General features: G+C 41.1%; 1 protein-coding gene across 2 annotated transcripts in view; it reads right to left on the bottom strand.

Moving 5' to 3' along the window:
- LOC124148039 (peptidoglycan-recognition protein SC2-like) overlaps positions 1-22,545 on the bottom strand; it is a 33,293-nt gene extending 10,748 nt beyond the window's left edge. Inside the window, exon 1 of one of the 2 annotated variants that reach the window (XM_048386677.1) lies at positions 22,485-22,545. Coding sequence is in view for 1 of the 2 variants with exons in the window: in XM_048386674.1 (XP_048242631.1) it covers positions 1,870-1,940 (71 nt within the window). In the remaining variant the exon portion in view is untranslated. Of the gene's footprint in view, positions 1-1,869; positions 2,008-22,484 lie in introns of those variants that run through there. The other variant, XM_048386674.1, reaches the window with a different exon arrangement.
- Between the last annotated feature and the right edge of the window lie 4,046 nt (positions 22,546-26,591).

Raw genomic sequence — 26,591 nt, 5'->3', positions numbered from 1 at the left:
ATGAAATATATACAACAAAGGTCCAAGTGGTTATTTAGTTAACGCCTAAAAGGTAAGTTTAGCTTACACCTGATGGAATTAAACATGAAATATACATGAGCAATAAACATACAAGTGGGAGTTCCCTCATGCGACGTCAAAAGCTGAGGTTCGTCAGGCACCCTCTTGAATTCTAATTTTTCGTTATTAAGATCTTTTCTAAGCGAAATATGTATTTTGCTTTACCTAAACTAGTCCTGGATAACATAAAACATCAAAAAGTGTTTGCACATGGGTAAAATTTCAGAAGCCGATTTCTGATGTCCACCGCCGTGATATTGCTGGAAATTGCTAAAAGCGTCGTAAAACCATACTCACTAACGCATGTCAGTGTATGCATGTTGTTTGTGTATATCTCTTATGTCCAAGACCAAAACGAGAGTAAAATAGTAATCGTCCATTCTGCTGGATATCAAAGGATAACTGACTTATAATTAGTTGTGTCCTCATTACTGAAACTAATATGCACCTAGACTAAAATAAGATGTATTACCCATAGGGTTAGACATGGCAGAGTTCAGAAAAGTCTTATGTGCATTTCACGCGCACCAGAATATTGCCTACGTCATTCGGACGGCATTTTGTCACACTAGAAAGGACGTCATGGTTGAAGACTGTGGACGTCATTCCACAATTGTTGTTTTCTAAGACGCCGACCGTCTTTAGTCCATTTTTCTAAAGGGGAGCTCAAAAGAATTAAGAAATGACGGGTATTAGAGAAGTTATTGCACTCGCATTTGTGTCATACTGATTTTGCGAAGCTCTGTCATGATCACTTTTTTAGTAAAATCAGCATGACACACGTGCTGGTATAATTTGTCCTGGGTTTGAGAAATTGACATGGGGGCATGCCGATGAATAATCGTTGGAAAAATGTAACGGAATTTAACCTTTTGTCTCACATGTGTATAATGATATACGCAAATACGAAATTCATAAATTATGAAAATGTTTTTGAGACATTCCTAGCTCGAAATTAGCACACGAAAGTTGTTTGTGTTTTTCGGCAACAATCATAAGAAGGAGCTACGGCCTGTCCCAGACTGGTTTACCTGCCCTAGAGCGCTTGCGCTCCTCGCTCGTAGCCTCTAGGAGGCGATGGACAGGGTACCAGTCTAGCACTGTCAAACCTATTTCCCTATACAGCATTTGGCTGCGGTTAAACGTTGACCAATCGGAATCGGGTCTGTCTGTCGACAGGGACGAAGACAGGCCTATAGCATATCGCTATGCGTGAAACGTTAACCAGTTTCCGTGTGACGAGATATTAGCACTTTTAGACAGTGTGAATAATTGACGTGTCAGACTACAGGAGGAAACATATTACAATTAGGGAGGTAACTCATAGAGAAGTATGGTTCATGATGAAAAAGAAGAATAGCAACAGACGCGTTGTGGGTTTCAATTTTAACAATGTCTGCAGATCTACTTCATCATAAAATATCATAACAATGTAGACATTACGTTGGAAAGATTAATTGTGAAAACATATTAATACTTTTACCACTGTAGATATGTCAACAGTGTCAAGTATACCACTATGATTGTGTCAACTTACTATTGCTCCTTAAAAACAATAAGTGAGTGAGTGAGTATGGTTTTACGCCGCTTTTAGCAATATTCCAGCAATATCGCGGCGGGGGACACCAGAAATGGGCTTCACACATTGTACCCATGTCGGGAATCGATAAAAACAGAAGAATGAAAATGGTCAATTTGACCATTATAAAAGTATTGTGTAGCGCGACTAAGCAGCTATCTGCGTTTGAAGTCAGGCGCTTCATAATGCATTGAGTGATTATATTAATAATATGCGCAATGGCAACCTACCTGCTCATGCGATACAGTGGAGGAAGCAGTGGTCCCAGTCTATACTGTGAGGGAGGACAATTCGCACACATATAACAAGTCGGATGTTCACATATTCACAGATTGTTATGAATACTGATGGGTCACGTGGCCTATTACCTGGTAAAATGATGGGCCAGGTGATAGAAATATAGGTCAAGGAGACTGATGTTTTTCTCAGCAGTTCAGGACGTTACATGTTTCATGTGTCGTGTGTGTTCCGGGCCAACGGGAATCTGAACCCCCCCCCCCCCCCCCCCCCCCCCAGCCTATAGTACAGCGACTGCAAGTTGTTATCATACAGGTAGATATAGGATTATCATACAGGTAGATATAGGATTATCATACAGGTAGATATAGGATTAAGATACATTATTAATGAAGTGTCCCTAACATGCCCAAATCGGCTTGAACTATGCTGTTGTGATGCAGGGTCAATACGGATTTCAAGAGGGCCAATACGAATTTGAAAAGGGTCAACTGAGAGTCGAAGAGAGCGCCAATACCTGTTTCAAGTGGGCTAATACTATATGAAGACGGCTCATATGCTTTGATGAGGAGCAATAGCTTTTGGAAGAAAGCTTATACGCATTTGAAAAGGGCTGGTATACAAGAAAACGCATCCCAAAAACCTTTGAAAATTATAACAAATTCAACATTTAAAATGGTGGCTACGGTAGCGACAGGTTCAGTGCTTGGTTATTTTGAAAAAAAATCAGAGAAACAGAAAGTCTAGGAGTTAAGGGAATCAATAGAGGGATTATATTACCCCGTTGAATTCGGGAGTGCCTCGATCCTGTCGTTGACATCTAATCAATGAGCAGGGACAGAAAATATAAATAATGAGAAACCCAAACACTGTTAGGACAGAAAATTAATAGAGATTTGATTTACTGGTAGGTGGTTCACGGTATTTTTCCATTCACGACAGAAATATTAGTTCATGATGATATGATGCTTAACAAATAAAAACGATGTATCAGGACATATGACAAAAGAAGGTCAGGCTCAAACATATAACAATGAAGCCGTCAACATTAGTAGAGTAGTTGGGGTTTGATGGTTGTCGGACCGAGTCAATTCTCGGTCGTTCCAGTCATCCACTCTGTGACGAGCCTGTCCCGTCTGGTTCTGTCCAACAAATTTGGGGATAAGACATTTAGGCAAGAAGTAGGCATCCCCATGGGCACCAATTCTGCTCCCCTTCTTGTGGATCTGTTTCCTTATGCATATTAATCAGAATGTTTGTTCATATTGGCAAGGTCAAAACAAGAAGTTTAACTTAAGGTTCAGGTATATCGATGATCTGGTAGCGTTAAAAAACAATCAAATAGTCCATTCCCTTCCAGTGATTTACCCACGTGAACTAGAAATAAAGCAAACCAATGATACCGCCTTGTCTGTTTCATATTGAGATCTATGCATTAAGATTCAGAGTGACAAAACAGTTCCAACAAGTCTATTTATGACAAGGTTGCATTGATGCAATCAATAATGACAACTGAAGAATCGCAATATATGAGTTTGGTTGAACCACTCAATCTTAGTCCTACTAGACCCGTGAAGATTCCGGGGTAGAATAGGTCTTCAGCAACTCATGCTTGCCGTAAAAGGTGACTATGCTTGTCGTAAAAGGCGACTAACGGGATCGTCTGGTCAGGCTCGCTGACCTGGTTGATGCATGTCATCGATCCCAATTGCGTGGATCGATGATCATGATATCAATCACTGGATTGTCTGGTCCAGACTTGATTATTTACAGACCGCCGTCGTATAGCTGGAATATTGCTGAGTGCGGCGTTAAACAACAAACCAACAACAACTTAGTCCTACTGTCTTTTCTTCCTGACAGTAAATTTTAGATTAGAGTCTCAGATATCTAGACCTTGCAAATTCAAATTGTAAACCTGTGAGGAATTATTTCTGGATACAATTATATAGATTGTCTGTTTGGTTAATGTGAAATTTTGGAATACGACATTTAGAAAAGAAGTAGGCATGCACAGGCCCATGGACACCAATTGTGCTCCCGTCTTTGATGATATGTGTCTTTAAGCATACGAGCCTGATTGGCACATTCAATACAAGGTAATTTGGCCGGGAAGTTTAAGTAAGGGCTCAGTCACACATTCAGGATATTTACTGCCGTCCTTGATAGGACCATTCCCAATTAAAATTTGTCAAAAGTTTGATCACGATCCTGTGATTCGTGGCGGGAAATTTACAGACAATCAGATATTGTCAGCAAGCGTCACGATTCAGCCGTTTCCGCCCGAATTCGACCCGATTCTCCCGTTCTCAATCTGACTCTGATCCGATTTGTATCTTCCGCATGGTAAACAACGACCCAATCTGTCCCGACAGCGTCCCGATTCTCATGAATGCGATCCGACAGAGATCCGACAGTGACCGAACAGTGAACAGACAAAGACGGTTCGCATTGGGCAAGATCTGGACGCAGTCTTGACTCAATCGACAAGAAACGGCAATGAACAATTCATGCCCGTTCATCACGACAGCGTCCCGATCCACAGGACACCGTCCAGACAACACAGGACATTGTAACGATTTTGATCCGATACAGCAGAATCTGTCACGACATAGTCACGATTGTAATCCGACTAGACAAAATCGGTTGAGTTTCCCGAATGTTACGGGATGCACCATCCTGTCGTGAATGCTGGGCCGACCTCTCTGGACCTTTCCCGATACGTAGAACGTATACGACTGCGTTCAGACAATGATAGGACATTCCAGATCATTGAGGATAGTAATCCGACTTTTTCACTTTTCGTGTCGTAGCGCTGTCTGATCTCAAACGGGAGCCATAATCTGCACTGTTTGAACCTGCCCTAAAGCATCAGGTATATAGCTGATCTGATATCGTTCACTAATAAAATAACCAATTTCCTTCAACTGATTTACCCAGTGCCGGAAAGACTGTACAAGTGATACTGCCTCAATTGTTCTAGTATTTAGATCTATACATAAAGAATCCGAGTTCCAAAACACATTCGACAAGACTGTATGGCACGATTCAGTTATTATCCACAAGACTGTATGACACGATTCAGTTATTGTCCACAAGACTGGATGACACGATTCAGTTATTATCCACAAGACTGTATGGCACGATTCAGTTATTATCCACAAGACTGGATGACACGATTCAGTTATTATCCACAAGACTGTATGACACGATTCAGTTATTGTCCACAAGACTGTATGATACGATTCAGTTATTATCCACAAGACTGCATGACACGATTCAGTTATTGTCCACAAGACTGCATGACACGATTCAGTTATTATCCACAAGACTGCATGACACGGTTCAGTTATTATCCACAAGACCGCATGACACGATTCAGATATTATCCACAAGACTGCATGACACGATTCAGTTATTATCCACAAGACTGCATGACACGATTCAGTTATTATCCACAAGACTGCATGACACGATTCAGATATTATCCACAAGACTGTATGACACGATTCAGTTATTATCCACAAGACTGTATGACACGATTCAGATATTATCCACAAGACTGCATGACACGATTCAGTTATTATCCACAAGACTGCATGACACGGTTCAGTTATTATCCACAAGACCGCATGACACGATTCAGTTATTATCCACAAGATTGTATGACACGATTCAGATATTATCCACAAGACTGCATGACACGATTCAGTTATTATCCACAAGACTGCACGACACGATTCAGTTATTATCCACAAGACTGCATGACACGATTCAGATATTATCCACAAGACTGTATGACACGATTCAGATATTATCCACAAGACTGTATGACACCATTCAGTTATTATCCACAAGACTGTATGACACGATTCAGATATTATCCACAAGACTGCATGACACGGTTCAGTTATTATCCACAAGACCGCATGACACGATTCAGTTATTATCCACAAGATTGTATGACACGATTCAGATATTATCCACAAGACTGCTTGACACGATTCAGTTATTATCCACAAGACTGCATGACACGATTTAGATATTATCCACAAGACTGCATGACACGATTCAGTTATTATCCACAAGACTGCATGACACGATTTAGATATTATCCACAAGACTGTATGACACGATTCAGTTATTATCCAAAAGACTGCATGACACGATTCAGTTATTATCCACAAGACTGCATGACACGATTCAGTTATTATCCACAAGACCGCATGACACGATTCAGTTATTATCCACAAGACTGCATGACACGGTTCAGTTATTATCCACAAGACCGCATGACACGATTCAGTTATTATCCACAAGACTGCATGACACGGTTCAGTTATTATCCACAAGACCGCATGACACGATTCAGTTATTATCCACAAGATTGTATGACACGATTCAGATATTATCCACAAGACTGCATGACACGATTCAGTTATTATCCACAAGACTGCATGACACGGTTCAGTTATTATCCACAAGACCGCATGACACAATTCAGTTATTATCCACAAGACTGCATGACACGATTCAGTTATTATCCACAAGACCGCATGACACGATTCAGTTATTATCCAAAAGACTGCATGACACGATTCAGATATTATCCACATGACTGCATGACACGATTCAGATATTATCCACAAGACTGTATGACACGATTCAGTTATTATCCACAAGACTGCATGAAACGGTTCAGTTATTATCCACAAGACCGCATGACACGATTCAGTTATTATCCACAAGACCGCATGTCACGATTCAGTTATTATCCACAAGACTGCATGACACGATTCAGATATTATCCACAAGACTGCATGACACGATTCAGTTATTATCCACAAGACTGCATGACACGGTTCAGTTATTATCCACAAGACCGCATGACACGATTGAGATATTATCCACAAGACTGCATGACACGATTCAGTTATTATCCACAAGACTGCATGACACGATTCAGTTATTATCCACAAGACTGCATGACACGATTCAGATATTATCCACAAGACTGCATGACACGATTCAGATATTATCCACAAGACTGTATGACACGGTTCAGATATTATCCACAAGACTGCATGACACGATTCAGATATTATCCACAAGACTGCATGACACGATTCAGATATTATCCACAAGACTGTATGACACGGTTCAGATATTATCCACAAGACCGCATGACACGATTCAGATATTATCCACAAGACTGCATAACACGATTCAGATATTATCCACAAGACTGTATGACACGATTCAGATATTATCCACAAGACAGCATGACACGATTCAGATATTATCCACAAGACTGTATGACACGATTCAGTTATTATCCACAAGACCGCATGACACGATTCAGTTATTATCCAAAAGACTGCATGACACGATTCAGATATTATCCACAAGACTGCATGACACGATTCAGTTATTATCCACAAGACTGCATGACACGATTCAGTTATTATCCACAAGACTGCATGACACGATTCAGATATTATCCACAAGACTGCATGACACGATTCAGTTATTATCCACAAGACTGTATGACACGATTCAGTTATTATCCACAAGACTGCATGACACGATTCAGATATTATCCACAAGACTGCATGACACGATTCAGTTATTATCCACAAGACTGTATGACACGATTCAGTTATTATCCAAAAGACTGCATGACACGATTCAGTTATTATCCACAAGACTGCATGACACGGTTCAGTTATTATCCACAAGACCGCATGACACGATTCAGTTATTATCCACAAGATTGTATGACACGATTCAGATATTATCCACAAGACTGCATGACACGATTCAGTTATTATCCACAAGACTGCATGACACGATTCAGATATTATCCACAAGACTGTATGACACGGTTCAGATATTATCCACAAGACCGCATGACACGATTCAGATATTATCCACAAGACTGCATGACACGATTCAGATATTATCCACAAGACTGTATGACACGGTTCAGATATTATCCACAAGACAGCATGACACGATTCAGATATTATCCACAAGACTGTATGACACGATTCAGTTATTATCCACAAGACCGCATGACACGATTCAGTTATTATCCAAAAGACTGCATGACACGATTCAGATATTATCCACAAGACTGCATGACACGATTCAGTTATTATCCACAAGACTGCATGACACGATTCAGTTATTATCCACAAGACTGCATGACACGATTCAGATATTATCCACAAGACTGCATGACACGATTCAGTTATTATCCACAAGACTGTATGACACGATTCAGTTATTATCCACAAGACTGCATGACACGATTCAGATATTATCCACAAGACTGCATGACACGATTCAGTTATTATCCACAAGACTGTATGACACGATTCAGTTATTATCCAAAAGACTGCATGACACGATTCAGTTATTATCCACAAGACTGCATGACACGGTTCAGTTATTATCCACAAGACCGCATGACACGATTCAGTTATTATCCACAAGATTGTATGACACGATTCAGATATTATCCACAAGACTGCATGACACGATTCAGTTATTATCCACAAGACTGCATGACACGATTTCGATATTATCCACAAGACTGCATGACACGATTCAGATATTATCCACAAGACTGTATGACACGGTTCAGATATTATCCACAAGACAGCATGACACGATTCAGATATTATCCACAAGACTGTATGACACGATTCAGTTATTATCCACAAGACCGCATGACACGATTCAGTTATTATCCAAAAGACTGCATGACACGATTCAGATATTATCCACAAGACTGCATGACACGATTCAGTTATTATCCACAAGACTGCATGACACGATTCAGTTATTATCCACAAGACTGCATGACACGATTCAGATATTATCCACAAGACTGCATGACACGATTCAGTTATTATCCACAAGACTGTATGACACGATTCAGTTATTATCCACAAGACTGCATGACACGATTCAGATATTATCCACAAGACTGCATGACACGATTCAGTTATTATCCACAAGACTGTATGACACGATTCAGTTATTATCCAAAAGACTGCATGACACGATTCAGTTATTATCCACAAGACTGCATGACACGGTTCAGTTATTATCCACAAGACCGCATGACACGATTCAGTTATTATCCACAAGATTGTATGACACGATTCAGATATTATCCACAAGACTGCATGACACGATTCAGTTATTATCCACAAGACTGTATGACACGATTCAGTTATTATCCACAAGACTGCATGACACGATTCAGATATTATCCACAAGACTGCATGACACGATTCAATTATTATCCACAAGACTGTATGACACGATTCAGTTATTATCTAAAAGACTGCATGACACGATTCAGTTATTATCCACAAGACTGCATGACACGGTTCAGTTATTATCCACAAGACCGCATGACACGATTCAGTTATTATCCACAAGATTGTATGACACGATTCAGATATTATCCACAAGACTGCATGACACGATTCAGTTATTATCCACAAGACTGCATGACACGATTTCGATATTATCCACAAGACTGCATGACACGATTCAGATATTATCCACAAGACTGTATGACACGGTTCAGATATTATCCACAAGACAGCATGACACGATTCAGATATTATCCACAAGACTGTATGACACGATTCAGTTATTATCCACAAGACCGCATGACACGATTCAGTTATTATCCAAAAGACTGCATGACACGATTCAGATATTATCCACAAGACTGCATGACACGATTCAGTTATTATCCACAAGACTGCATGACACGATTCAGTTATTATCCACAAGACTGCATGACACGATTCAGATATTATCCACAAGACTGCATGACACGATTCAGTTATTATCCACAAGACTGTATGACACGATTCAGTTATTATCCACAAGACTGCATGACACGATTCAGATATTATCCACAAGATTGCATGACACGATTCAGTTATTATCCACAAGACTGTATGACACGATTCAGTTATTATCCAAAAGACTGCATGACACGATTCAGTTATTATCCACAAGACTGCATGACACGGTTCAGTTATTATCCACAAGACCGCATGACACGATTCAGTTATTATCCACAAGATTGTATGACACGATTCAGATATTATCCACAAGACTGCATGACACGATTCAGTTATTATCCACAAGACTGCATGACACGATTTAGATATTATCCACAAGACTGCATGACACGATTCAGTTATTATTCACAAGACTGCATGACACGGTTCAGTTATTATCCACAAGACTGCATGACACGATTCAGTTATTATCCACAAGACTGCATGACACGATTCAGTTATTATCCACAAGACTGCATGACACGGTTCAGTTATTATCCACAAGACTGCATGACACGATTCAGTTATTATCCACAAGACTGCATGACACGGTTCAGTTATTATCCACAAGACCGCATGACACGATTCAGTTATTATCCACAAGATTGCATGACACGATTCAGATATTATCCACAAGACTGCATGACACGATTCAGTTATTATCCACAAGACTGCATGACACGGTTCAGTTATTATCCACAAGACCGCATGACACGATTCAGTTATTATCCACAAGACTGCATGACACGATTCAGTTATTATCCACAAGACCGCATGACACGATTCAGTTATTATCCAAAAGACTGCATGACACGATTCAGATATTATCCAAAAGACTGCATGACACGATTCAGATATTATCCACATGACTGCATGACACGATTCAGATATTATCCACAAGACTGTATGACACGGTTCAGTTATTATCCACAAGACCGCATGACACGGTTCAGTTATTATCCACAAGACCGCATGACACGATTCAGTTATTATCCACAAGACCGCATGACACGATTCAGTTATTATCCACAAGACTGCATGACACGATTCAGATATTATCCACAAGACTGCATGACACGATTCAGTTATTATCCACAAGACTGCATGACACGGTTCAGTTATTATCCACAAGACTGCATGACACGATTCAGATATTATCCACAAGACTGCATGACACGATTCAGTTATTATCCACAAGACTGCATGACACGATTCAGTTATTATCCACAAGACTGCATGACACGATTCAGTTATTATCCACAAGACTGCATGACACGATTCAGATATTATCCACAAGACTGTATGACACGATTCAGATATTATCCACAAGACTGCATGACACGATTCAGTTATTATCCACAAGACTGCATGACACGATTCAGTTATTATCCACAAGACTGCATGACACGATTCAGTTATTATCCACAAGACTGCATGACACGATTCAGATATTATCCACAAGACTGTATGACACGGTTCAGATATTATCCACAAGACTGCATGACACGATTCAGATATTATCCACAAGACTGCATGACACGATTCAGATATTATCCACAAGACTGTATGACACGGTTCAGATATTATCCACAAGACTGCATGACACGATTCGGATATTATCCACAAGACTGCATGACACGATTCAGATATTATCCACAAGACTGTATGACACGGTTCAGATATTATCCACAAGACTGCATGACACGATTCAGATATTATCCACAAGACAGCATGACACGATTCAGATATTATCCACAAGACTGTATGACACGATTCAGTTATTATCCACAAGACCGCATGACACGATTCAGTTATTATCCAAAAGACTGCATGACACGATTCAGATATTATCCACAAGACTGCATGACACGATTCAGTTATTATCCACAAGACTGCATGACACGATTCAGTTATTATCCACAAGACTGCATGACACGATTCAGATATTATCCACAAGACTGCATGACACGATTCAGTTATTATCCACAAGACTGCATGACACGGTTCAGTTATTATCCACAAGACTGCATGACACGATTCAGTTATTATCCACAAGACTGCATGACACGATTCAGTTATTATCCACAAGACTGCATGACACGGTTCAGTTATTATCCACAAGACTGCATGACACGATTCAGTTATTATCCACAAGACTGCATGACACGGTTCAGTTATTATCCACAAGACCGCATGACACGATTCAGTTATTATCCACAAGATTGCATGACACGATTCAGATATTATCCACAAGACTGCATGACACGATTCAGTTATTATCCACAAGACTGCATGACACGGTTCAGTTATTATCCACAAGACCGCATGACACGATTCAGTTATTATCCACAAGACTGCATGACACGATTCAGTTATTATCCACAAGACCGCATGACACGATTCAGTTATTATCCAAAAGACTGCATGACACGATTCAGATATTATCCAAAAGACTGCATGACACGATTCAGATATTATCCACATGACTGCATGACACGATTCAGATATTATCCACAAGACTGTATGACACGGTTCAGTTATTATCCACAAGACCGCATGACACGGTTCAGTTATTATCCACAAGACCGCATGACACGATTCAGTTATTATCCACAAGACCGCATGACACGATTCAGTTATTATCCACAAGACTGCATGACACGATTCAGATATTATCCACAAGACTGCATGACACGATTCAGTTATTATCCACAAGACTGCATGACACGGTTCAGTTATTATCCACAAGACTGCATGACACGATTCAGATATTATCCACAAGACTGCATGACACGATTCAGTTATTATCCACAAGACTGCATGACACGATTCAGTTATTATCCACAAGACTGCATGACACGATTCAGTTATTATCCACAAGACTGCATGACACGATTCAGATATTATCCACAAGACTGTATGACACGATTCAGATATTATCCACAAGACTGCATGACACGATTCAGTTATTATCCACAAGACTGCATGACACGATTCAGTTATTATCCACAAGACTGCATGACACGATTCAGTTATTATCCACAAGACTGCATGACACGATTCAGATATTATCCACAAGACTGTATGACACGGTTCAGATATTATCCACAAGACTGCATGACACGATTCAGATATTATCCACAAGACTGCATGACACGATTCAGATATTATCCACAAGACTGTATGACACGGTTCAGATATTATCCACAAGACTGCATGACACGATTCGGATATTATCCACAAGACTGCATGACACGATTCAGATATTATCCACAAGACTGTATGACACGGTTCAGATATTATCCACAAGACTGCATGACACGATTCAGATATTATCCACAAGACAGCATGACACGATTCAGATATTATCCACAAGACTGTATGACACGATTCAGTTATTATCCACAAGACCGCATGACACGATTCAGTTATTATCCAAAAGACTGCATGACACGATTCAGATATTATCCACAAGACTGCATGACACGATTCAGTTATTATCCACAAGACTGCATGACACGATTCAGTTATTATCCACAAGACTGCATGACACGATTCAGATATTATCCACAAGACTGCATGACACGATTCAGTTATTATCCACAAGACTGTATGACACGATTCAGTTATTATCCACAAGACTGCATGACACGATTCAGATATTATCCACAAGACTGCATGACACGATTCAGTTATTATCCACAAGACTGTAAGACACGATTCAGTTATTATCCAAAAGACTGCATGACACGATTCAGTTATTATCCACAAGACTGCATGACACGGTTCAGTTATTATCCACAAGACCGCATGACACGATTCAGTTATTATCCACAAGATTGTATGACACGATTCAGATATTATCCACAAGACTGCATGACACGATTCAGTTATTATCCACAAGACTGCATGACACGATTTAGATATTATCCACAAGACTGCATGACACGATTCAGTTATTATCCACAAGACTGCATGACACGGTTCAGTTATTATCCAAAAGACTGCATGACACGATTCAGTTATTATCCACAAGACTGCATGACACGATTCAGTTATTATCCACAAGACTGCATGACACGGTTCAGTTATTATCCACAAGACTGCATGACACGATTCAGTTATTATCCACAAGACTGCATGACACGGTTCAGTTATTATCCACAAGACCGCATGACACGATTCAGTTATTATCCACAAGATTGCATGACACGATTCAGATATTATCCACAAGACTGCATGACACGATTCAGTTATTATCCACAAGACTGCATGACACGGTTCAGTTATTATCCACAAGACCGCATGACACGATTCAGTTATTATCCACAAGACTGCATGACACGATTCAGTTATTATCCACAAGACCGCATGACACGATTCAGTTATTATCCAAAAGACTGCATGACACGATTCAGATATTATCCAAAAGACTGCATGACACGATTCAGATATTATCCACATGACTGCATGACACGATTCAGATATTATCCACAAGACTGTATGACACCATTCAGTTATTATCCACAAGACCGCATGACACGGTTCAGTTATTATCCACAAGACCGCATGACACGATTCAGTTATTATCCACAAGACCGCATGACACGATTCAGATATTATCCACAAGACTGCATGACACGATTCAGATATTATCCACAAGACTGCATGACACGATTCAGTTATTATCCACAAGACTGCATGACACGGTTCAGCTATTATCCACAAGACCGCATGACACGATTCAGATATTATCCACAAGACTGCATGACACGATTCAGTTATTATCCACAAGACTGCATGACACGATTCAGTTATTATCCACAAGACTGCATGACACGATTCAGTTATTATCCACAAGACTGCATGACACGATTCAGATATTATCCACAAGACTGTATGACACGATTCAGATATTATCCACAAGACTGTATGACACGGTTCAGATATTATCCACAAGACTGCATGACACGATTCAGATATTATCCACAAGACTGCATGACACGATTCAGATATTATCCACAAGACTGTATGACACGGTTCAGATATTATCCACAAGACTGCATGACACGATTCGGATATTATCCACAAGACTGCATGACACGATTCAGATATTATCCACAAGACTGTATGACACGGTTCAGATATTATCCACAAGACTGCATGACACGATTCAGATATTATCCACAAGACAGCATGACACGATTCAGATATTATCCACAAGACTGTATGACACGATTCAGTTATTATCCACAAGACCGCATGACACGATTCAGTTATTATCCAAAAGACTGCATGACACGATTCAGATATTATCCACAAGACTGCATGACACGATTCAGTTATTATCCAAAAGACTGCATGACACGATTCAGTTATTATCCAAAAGACTGCATGACACGATTCAGTTATTATCCACAAGACTGCATGACACGGTTAAGATATTATCCACAAGACTGCATGACACGATTCAATTATTATCCAAAAGACTGCATGACACGATTCAGATATTATCCACAAGACTGTATGACACGATTCAGTTATTATCCAAAAGACTGCATGACACGATTCAGATATTATCCAAAAGACTGCATGACACGATTCAGTTATTATCCAAATGACTGCATGACACGATTCAGATATTATCCAAAAGACTGTATGACACGATTCAATTATTATCCACAAGACTTTAGGATCACTTCGACGTCCCCAATTGTCAATTTCCTCTTTAAGTCAAGTAATTAGTGTCTGCATTTCACAACATTTGAGGTACAATCATTGTCTTCTACTTAAATGTTAAAGACAATCGTACGACTCTTGCTCAAAGGATGTTTCATCAAGGTTTCAACGTTCAATGCCTCAGTTTATGTTTCAAAAGTTTTTTTTATGGTAGACATGTTGACGACATTTTCAACTTTCAACTGCATGTGTTTGTGACAGGTGCGACCAGTTGGGGAACGGTTAGCTCACATAATCGCGAATACTTGCAAATGGTATCATCATTTGATAATGATTCATAAATACAGTCGAAATCGTACAGTGGGCTGTGATTTGTCATGATTATGGAAAGGGCTTTGTCTCTTAAATTTATTTCACGCCAAAGTATGGTGGCGACCTGTAAATAATCAGGTAGGTAGCTACATATTTCACGGGTACTCAAATGAATTCACTTATAATTCCTAAAAACATAAAAAGGAAAATCAAGCCGGAGATGCAAATTAAATTCGTCATACAATGGCGAACATTGAATGAGTGAGAACAAAGTATGCCAAAAACACGAGAATGCGAGATTGCGAAATTGCGAGATTTGGCCAAAATCTCGCATTCCTCGCATTCATAGCACTTTTTGTCAAAAGACGACAACGCGAGAATGCGACATTTGGACATGATTTAAATCTCGCAATCTCGCAATCTCGACTTGTCAAATTAGGCCACAAAACACGGACTCGCGAAAACGCGAGAATGCCACATTTTATTTTCTCGAGATCTCGCGTTCTTGCGATCTCGCGTTCTCTCGTTTTAGCTGCTGCTAAGAGTGTTATTGTACCACTTCATAAAAAAAGAAAAGCTTTGGTTGTGTTATTAATTATAGAGGCATATCTTTGATGGATAATTTTGGGATGTTATTCTCCTCTTTTCTAAATGCGCGTCTTAAACGTTTTTCTAATCACCTTAACAGTATCCCCGAGGCCCAGGCAGGATTTAGGAAAGGCTATTGCACAACGGATAATATTTTCACTTTGCAATGTCGTGTACAAAAGTATTTATCTAAAAGTGGCGGACATTTTTACTGTATTTATGTAGACTTAAAGAAAGCATTTGATTTATATTAACAAGAAATTACTGTCACGGTGGTATTCAATAGTGAATAAAGGTGTTCATGGTAAATTATTCTCTGAAATAGGCAATAAATGTAAAAGCGCCTGTAAGAGTATCCAACACTACTATTACTGGTTATTTTGATAGTTTAAGTGGAGTCAGACAAGGTTGTGTTATCAGCCCGTTTTTATTTACAATGTTTATTTCAGAATTACAATCCATGGTGGAAGATGCAGACGTAATAGGTATGTATATTCATAGGTGCAGAATATTTGGAACTACTGTTATTATTGTATGATGATGATTTATGTATTTTTGATGACAGTGTTATTGGTTTGCAAAGAAAGGTTGACATTTTATGTAAATATTGTAAATCAGTGGGATTACAGATAAATACGGATAAGACAGAAATATTAGTTTTTAGAAATGGTGGTTATTTACGACATTATGAGAAGTGGTATATTGATGGAGAGCTACTAAAGACATCAACTTATTATAATTATTTATGTATTATGTTTTCTACTTGCTTGTCATGGTCAGTGTGTACTTGACCAATGTCGTCATCTCGCGTCCTCGCGTTCACGTGCTTTTATGTCAATTGCCTGTATAGTTACATGGAAATATTTTCAAAAACGCGAGAACACCAGATGGCGACACTTGACTTTTGTCGCGATCTTGCGTTTTTCTGCCAATTACCTACACAGTCATCTTGTGGCTCAGTCGCCTGAGGCGTCGCAGTACGCTGTGTAGAGTTGCGTCCCTTGGACGTGCCACAAACCTATGATGTGGGGTTTCGTCCCATTTTAACTGACAAGTCGGGATATAACTAAAATATAAATAGTACTGTTTAAAGCGGTGTTAAGCCAAGCTCACTCTCTTATTCAAAGCCATGCCGGTCCCTCAGGCTGCATATTGGGGAACTTTTCCAGTATAAGCATGCCTATCATGTGGATGTCAAGGCCGCAATAAATTACTAGTTAGATTATGATTGATTTTTATTTTTTTTAAACATGGGAGACGGGAGGCATTTTATTTTTAACATTTTATTTTGTTCTTATCGAAGTATTAAAGGCATCTGTTTACAATTGCTGTCGAAGGGTTCGATTTACATGCATCAGGCGTGTTCAGTAGGGCTACATGTAGGGAATATTTCATCAGGTAAAGAAAGTACGTACGAACACTCATATTAGCGATATTTCTATTTCTAGAAACTTTGAGCATTTATTTTAGAATAATGTAAGGCAGGATATTTTGTTGTCAGGCGGGAGCAGATGAAAATCTATTAATTAATTTTGTATGGCCTAAAGTGGCGAATATGGTGTCGTATAAACACATCGGACAATCTCGACCATTTTACCCGAATGCTACAAATTGATCTGTGAGATTTCTGTTTAAATGAATATTCTAGCCGTGTATAATATTGCCTCAATGAGAATTTCACTGGCTTGTGATTATTTCTGTAACTGACAGAGTAGCCGCATTTCGCGATTTCGCGTTTTTGTGGCCTAATTTGACAAGACGAGATTGCGAGACTGCGAGATTTTACAACATGTCCAAATGTCGCATTCTCGCGTTGTCGACTTTTAACAAAATGTGCTATATACTAAAAACACGAGAATGCGAGATCGTGGCAACGCGAGATTTTAGCCAAAATCTCGGGATCTCGCATTCCCGTGTTTTGGGCATATGTAGCTCGTTTCCAAAAGTCAAGATCGTGAGAATGCGAGATCGCGAGAATATCCAAAACAGTATTCCATAGCTAACAGAAATAATCCATCTACAGGACATGTAAATAATCAATTTCAAACGCCTGTTTGAAGCAATCACCTTTATCAGGTTACAGGGAGTTGTTCTGTGTGGCAGGCTGTCACCAGGCTGTCACCAGGCTTGTCATGGTGCAATGACCGTAGAACATCACCCTCTCGTTGCTCTCCGACGATCGGCCTAGTCCGGCGCCTTCCAGCGCAACTCAGTTTCTTATGTTCACTGGCGTTTCGTCAGAGAATTGGTTGTCCGTAAATTTTCCCATACTTTTATCAATAATTGGTTTTAAAAATGTTATCTCATATATTTATGCTACCTTATTCATGTATGATAAATGTTTTAGTAACGTTGATTTTCAGGCAGTAGCGAGAGTTACAATTAGCTCGTAACAATAGTGAATGAGTGATTTGGGTTTAACGCCGCTTTTAAAATTATTCCAGTTACATCACTTAAGCTTAATGTGGGAGGAAAGCCCGAAGTGATGCAGGTCTCAGACGTTTACCACTTCGGTGAAACCCACGAGCACGGGTATGGTGCTGACAAAACTAGAAACATAAACGAGGCGCACAAGCTCGTAACAATAAAACTGAACTTTTATTAGTATTACTTTATTCTTGTTTAATGACATCCTGATATCAGGAGCACATATCCGTGACACTAGCCATGTTACACATAGCCTAGCTGCTGTTATCTGATTTATATTGACCGCACTGTGATCATGTACATCGATTTATTTACTCATACAGACACATATATACAACTTGTCTAGACTCACTGGTCCAAACCCATGTCCCACAAAACTGCCTGCAATTCGGATTTCTTTACCCACCCAAGGAACGCAACTCTGAACAGCAGAATTGCAACGCCCAAGGCGACTCGACAGACGAGTTTTATTTGAACAACGTGTATGTCTATTCTATTATTCATGAGAATTACGACATTGCCACCCGTGTTTCATGTTTTAGAGAGGCACAGCTAGGTACATGTTTTGATGCACCCGTGAGGATCTGGGTGGGTCTTCACCAACCCATGCTTGCAGTAGAAGGTGACGATGCTTGTCGTAAGAGGCGACGAAAGAGATCAGGGTGGCGAGGCTCGCTGACTTAGTTGATGCATGTCATCGTATTCCAATTGCTTATAATGTCAATCACTGGGCTGGAGGTGAGGTGAGGTGAAATGGGGTTTAACGTCGCGTCCAAGATTATTGCACTTATATAGCGACGTGCATGCACGTGTATGTGTATGTGTGGCTGCTTGTACTTGTCCGGACTGATGCCGATTTATAGTACTGAGATACCATGCCGCAGTTTAACATGAATACACAGTACACAGTATACTGACTCCGAGCCGATCACCATCCGAGCTTCACCATCATCAGTCAACCTTGATGCACAGCAGTCCAGCAACAATAACCAATGAGCTAGTAATAGCGTTATACCGTTTGAAGCCAAATTGGGGCACATTTAACACTTGACTTACTATTTTATCAGGTGGGAAGTAGGTGCCAAAATGTGATCAATACCCCGGCGCTATGTTAAAAGGATATCAACAAGAAAAAGGTAGGCAAAACAGAAACTCCAACACTTGTTTATAACTTGACACAGTTCCTTTTCACAACTTTTCAGTTATTGAAATACCCCTAATATACCTCCCCTGACAACTGAAATTCCTACATCACAACTGTAGCTACTCCCTTGTTCAATATGCACCACATCACGCCCATTGCAAAATCACAGACACCGATACCAACCTCAAAAATGTGTTTTGTTTGTTTGTTTGTTGTTTAACGCCGCACTCAACAGTATTCAAGCTATATGACGGCTGTCTGTAAATATTCGAGCCTCGACCAGACAATCCAGTGATTGACACCATGAGCATCGATCCACGCAATTGGGACTATGCTTGCCGTAAGAGCCGACTAACGGGATCGGGTGGTCAGGCTCGCTGACTTGGTTGATGCATGTCATCGATCCCAATTACGTTGATCAATGGTCATGATATTAATCACTAGATTGTCTGGACCATACTCGATTATTTACAGACCGCCGTCATATACATACAATGTAGCTGGAATATTGCTGAGTGCGGCGTTAAACAACAAACAAACCAACCAAAAGGTAATGTACACTGAAAACCAAATCATCAAGGCAAAATTAAATAATCTTGAAAAACTGGTCAAGAAGTTGAAAGCACCATGATTTGTAAATCAAATGAGGCAAGTATTTACCAAAAGAGAATTATGAAACTAAAAAATGAAAAGGTGAAAGGTTGGAAGAAAGGTTCTAAACAAACAGATCATGGCGCAGACATTGTAAAAAAGTTTTGTGAGGAGCACATGTTCAATGATAATGCTTTCCCCAAAGGTTTGATCTCCTTAATGAAAGGTAATACCCACAGCAATGACACGTGTGTGTGTGCGTGCGTGCGTGCGAGCGAGCGTGGGTGCGTGTGTGAAGAGTTTTATGTTTATGGGTTTCAATAGAACAAGATATGATATGATCATGATATCAATCACTGGATTGTCTGGTCCAGACTCGATTATTTACAGACCGCCGTCATATAGCTGGAATATTGCTGAGTGCGGCGTAAAACAACAAACCAACCAACCAACCAACCAACATATTGCTGTTATATTTAAGAAATAAACGACTCGTGGTCGTTGTTTATCGTTCAAGAAAAACGTGCAGGGAGAATAAACCAAGAGGGGCGCACGAGTCGTTTATTTCTGATATGAGATTTCAACATCATGTACAGTCTCAAGTACGAAAGTACAAGCTTTTAAAACATTTAACAATATATGAATATAATCTAGTATTTACAGACCGCCGTCATATAGCTGGAATATTGCTGAGTGCGTCGTTAAACAAACCAAACAAACCGAAACATATCATTGCACAAGTTTCCAAAAGCTGCAAACGTATTCTTGATATCCACTTCACTTTTTCTTTGGCGATTTAAATAGCGGGAAGGCTTGTTCGATTCCCAGCATAAGTATGAAGTCGATATCTGTTGTCCCTCGCTATGATAATGGTGTTATTTCTGCACTCACTCACCCACTCGCTCACTCATTCACTCACTCACTCTGTTGTGTGAGTGATTTGGGTTCACCGTGGCATTGAACAGCATTCCCTTGTATATCACGGCGTGTTGCCTTTATGCGAGAGGAAAGCCCAATGTGATACTCGAATCCCATGCGAACGAGCATGGTACAGACAAACCAAGAATTAGATAATGAGGGCTAAGCTGAGATTCGAACCCGCGGTCATAGGATTCTGAAGTTGCTAAGGAACGCAACTCTGCACAACAATTGGGAGTCTTAGTTGGCTGGTTGGTTTGTTGTTAAAACGCCGCACTCAGCCATATTCCAGCTATATGACGGCAGTCTGTTAATAATCGAGTCTGGACCAGACAATCCAGTGATTAATATCATGAGCATCGATCCACGCAATTGGGATCGATGACATGCATCAACCAAGTCAGCGAGCCTGACCACCCGATTCCGTAATTAGTCGCCTCTTACGACAAGCATAGTCACCTTTTGCGGCAAGCATGGGTTGCTGAAGACCTATTCTACCCCGGAATCTTCACGGGTCTGTGAGTCTTAGGCTGTGGCACTTATTGATCTTAAGTAAGATATAGCCAATGCAGTTAGGCGTGCGTGTCGATGTGCAGTTATTAAGTTTAATGATTACAATAACGACTTGGTTCACAGTGGAGTGAATTAGTTGGGGTTAATGATACTTAATACGACATTTCATAAATATGAGTGAGTGAGTATGATTTTACGCCGCTTTTAGTAATATTCCAGCACTATCATGGCGGGGGACACTAAAAATAAGCTGTACCCATGTGGGGAATCGAACCCGGGTCATAACCCATAGGCTCCCCCACAGCCTCTTATTAATTTGACGACGGTAGACTAATATAGGAGAAGAGCTTATCGTGAAATCTGCGAGAATACCTATCATCTGATAGACGAGTCATGTACCAGGCGTAACGCGGGGTTGAACCCTCGACCACCAGATCCTGATACGGAGAGGTGCGTGGTCTTAGACCACAGGGCCACCAGAGCCCCTAATGCATAGATGTTTAAAACATTAATTAATATCCAATCACATATAACACTACAGAGTGAAATGATTACACCTTACCAAGTGTCCTTATCCGTCTCCTTGTGTGCCTGTTGTCGAATTCTGGCTTCGAGCACTTGCCTTTTATTCAGTATGAACAAACAGGCGTTGCAACGTTCCTTGACAAAAACATACTTTTGCATTCATTGCTGCAATACTCTGTTGATGTATGGAAATAGAATCTGTCGCATTACCATTCACGGCCTGGCAGGTGCCCTTTTCGATGTTCATAGTTTGCTTAAGGCACGAAAGTGGCGACCTTTGCCGGCTATTGATAATGCTTGAACAAACACAAGCATTTGCACAATCGTTGTATTAGGTGCATTCAGGTGTCAGGTAGTTGGGTATGTGTCAACCTTTGTATTTTTATTCCATTATCTACCCAATTATGTACCGGCACGTACCTATAGTATATTTTTCACAGAAAACAATACCAACGAATCACCTAATAGAGAGGTGTCGCGACACAAGTGATGTTCTGACCTCCATCTACTGTGCTTGAAGGTCGAGGTCGTTATACAGTGGGTACACGAAGACGTGTTGAGGTCACTACATGCATCAACCAAGTCAGCGAGCCTGACCACCCGATCCCGTTAGTCGCCTCTTACGACAAGCATAGTAGCCTTTTAGGGCAAGCATTGGTTGCTTAAGACCTTTACCACCCCGGATGTTCATAGGTCTGGGGTAGGATGACACCTCTTTCGATATCCATGGACATACATGACTCAGTGAGAGTCATTCCCTCATACATATATACATTATATTACGGTTATAACGAACATGCTTATAACGAACTGACGGATATAACGAACTTACTTTATGGTCCCGAGTATTTGCTGTAGTTATGCTGTATAGATGCTTGTAATGAACTACGGTTATAACGAACTAAAATTAGTAGTCCCGTTGAGTTCGAAGTAACCGTAGTTTACTGTAAATAAATTTTCCTTGTGTTCATTGAAATTCCTGCATTCTGATTAGCTGAATGGGTCACGTGTTATTGCCTTCATTTCCCAATGAATGTAAAAACGTAAGCCACGCCCACCGAAGCGGACTACTTTTATTACTACGGAATGTCGGGGAATCCTAACATTACATGCGAGGGAATTCCCTTTCTGCTCACGTGTATCGCCATGCACTGGGCATTTAGCGAAATCCATGCACATTCCTTGTCCATACAACCCTTGAGACCGAAGGCCGAGAAGGAATGAAACAGCATATATGCAGACTCGCTTGCCTGTTTTTGTCCCGATCGCGGATTCATACAGTTTGCACATCGGTTTTCGATTCATACCTCAATGAACCGAAAAAATACACAGTCACTCCTTAAATATATCAAATACATTTTGCCCAGAAAGTACTTTGGCATTGGTTAATATATTTTAGCGTACGCGTCTGCTGAACATCATCTAAGGCGCCGGAATTTCCTGTGCAGAGTTACGTCCCTTAACCTTAACCTGTGGTGGGAGGTTCGAATCCATTTTCGCCATATGATTCTCGGTTTGTCAGCAAAATGCCCGTGCAAGGTTTTAAATGTCTCAGACCTGGATCACGTTGTGTTTGCGTCCCGTTTCAAGCTGACATGTAGTGATATAATTTCAATACTGTCCAAAGCTTCTTAAACCCAACTCGACCGCCCCCGTGGTCTAGTGGTAGAGCGTCCGCCCGGAGAGCGGAAGGTCCGGGGTTCGATCCCCGACCGCGTCATACCAAAAGACGTTAAAAGATGGTACTAGTTGTTACCCTGTCTGGCGCTCGGCATTAAGGGGCTAAAACAAGGACTGGTCGGCTCGGAGTCAGTATACTGTGTCTGAGTGGGGCATTCATGTTCAACTGCGGCATGGTATCTCAGTGAGCTAGCACTATTAATCGGCATCAGTCCGGGCTAGTACAAACAGCCACACAAACACACAAACACACACACGTACATGCACGTCGTTATATAAGTGCAATAATCTTGGACGCGACGTTAAACCCCATTTCACCTCACCTTAAACCCAACTCACTTACTCATTCTAAGGCATACAGTCCCCAGTATATGTAGAATGCGTAGAATGTGTGGAGCACATTTCTGGTGTGCCCTGCCGTGATATTGCTCGAATAGTGTTAAAAGTGGCGTAAAACAATACTCACTCACCCACCTACATATTAACTATATGGGGCAAAACCATCTGGATTGACGATTCATGGACATCTACAGACTTTGTAGCAATTTAACTCAAGTCAAAATCTGCCTTGTCTTGTTGAGTGCTGATCAATTAATAATTAAAAAATATTGATATGTCGTGTTAATTTCTCTCTGTAATTATCCTTATTCATCATTACATTATGTCATGACGAAATTATTGTTTTAATAGTGTGGCCACGTTCTGATGAGGTTGTAGAGTGCCGTCCCGGGACAGTCGATGCTGCCCATGTCGCGGTGGCCTCTGTGGGTGTAGCTGGACCATGCTGACGCCGCAAGAAATTAGAGCCTTGACGGTGTTGAGGGCCGCACTGTTGGGGACGTGCGTCATGAAGTTACCAATCATGCAGAAACATCGACAGAGGAAAGACAATATAATGTGTAAAAAGTATACAGGGACCACGTTACCTTTATTCGACTTAGAAAAGCATGCTGTGCAATCAACCGACAAAAACATACTCACAGAGACAATCGGCTCAGCCCTCTGTAACCAGCCTTCTCTCTCTCATGTGTTACCCCAAACAAACTGTCCCATCTCGTCACACAATTACCTAACAATCTCATAGAATCTATATTCATGCACAACATAGAACGTAACGAAATGTAAGGATACCAACCATACTTGAGCGTCAAAACGAAAGTGATAGTGTGTGAAATGCAAAGGGAGACAAGTCCGTAATGGCTTAACGTATAGGCCGTCGTTTCATCGTGCCATCGTATCGTGACGTCGTGTCATCGTGCCATCGTATCGTGCCGTCGTGTCATCGTATCGTGCCGTCGTGTCATCGTGCCATCGTATCGTACCGTCGTGTCATCGCATTTTGCCGTCGTGTCATCGCATTTTGCCGTCGTGTCATCGTATCGTGCCGTCATGTCATTCTGACATCGTATCGTGCCGTCGTGTCATGGTGCCATCGTATCTTGCCTTCGTGTCTTCGTGTCATCGTATCTTGCCGTCATGTCATCGTGCCATCGTATCGTGCCGTCGTGTCATCGTGCCATCGTATCGTACCGTCGTGTCATCGCATTTTGCCGTCGTGCAATCGCATCGTGCTGTCGTGTCATCGTGCCATCGTATCTTGCCTTCGTGTCTTCGTGTCATCGTATCTTGCCGTCATGTCATCGTGCCATCGTATCGTGCCGTCGTGTCATCGTGCCATCGTATCGTACCGTCGTGTCATCGCATTTTACCGTCGTGCAATCGCATCGTGCCGTCGTGTCATCGTGCCATCGTATCGTACCGTCGTGTCATCGCATTTTGCCGTCGTGTCATCGCATTTTGCCGTCGTGTCATCGTATCGTGCCGTCATGTCATCGTGCCATCGTATCGTGCCGTCGTGTCATCGTGCCATCGTATCTTGCCGTCGTGTCATCGTGTCATCGTATCGTGCCGTCGTGTCATCGCATTTTGCCGTTGTGTCATCGTGCCATCGTATCGTACCGTCGTGTCATCGCATTTTGCCGTCGTGCCATCGCATCGTGCTGTCGTGTCATCGTGCCATCGTACCGTACCGTCGTGTTATCGCATTTTGCCGTCGTGTCATCGCATTTTGCCGTCGTGTCATCGTATCGTGCCGTCATGTCATTCTGCCATCGTATCGTGCCGTCGTGTCATGGTGCCATCGTATCTTGCCTTCGTGTCTTCGTGTCATCGTATCTTGCCGTCATGTCATCGTGCCATCGTATCGTGCCGTCGTGTCATCGTGCCATCGTATCGTACCGTCGTGTCATCGCATTTTACCGTCGTGCAATCGCATCGTGCTGTCGTGTCATCGTGCCATCGTATCGTACCGTCGTGTCATCGCATTTTGCCGTCGTGTCATCGCATTTTGCCGTCGTGTCATCGTATCGTGCCGTCATGTCATCGTGCCATCGTATCGTACCGTCGTGTCATCGTGCCATCGTATCTTGCCGTCGTGTCTTCGTGTCATCGTATCGTGCCGTCG

This window comes from Haliotis rufescens, unplaced genomic scaffold, assembly GCF_023055435.1.
Source record: "Haliotis rufescens isolate VD_foot unplaced genomic scaffold, xgHalRufe1.0.p SCAF_10, whole genome shotgun sequence".
NCBI classification, from domain to species: Eukaryota; Metazoa; Mollusca; class Gastropoda; order Lepetellida; family Haliotidae; genus Haliotis; species Haliotis rufescens.
This window is presented reverse-complemented; position numbering and strand designations above follow the sequence as displayed.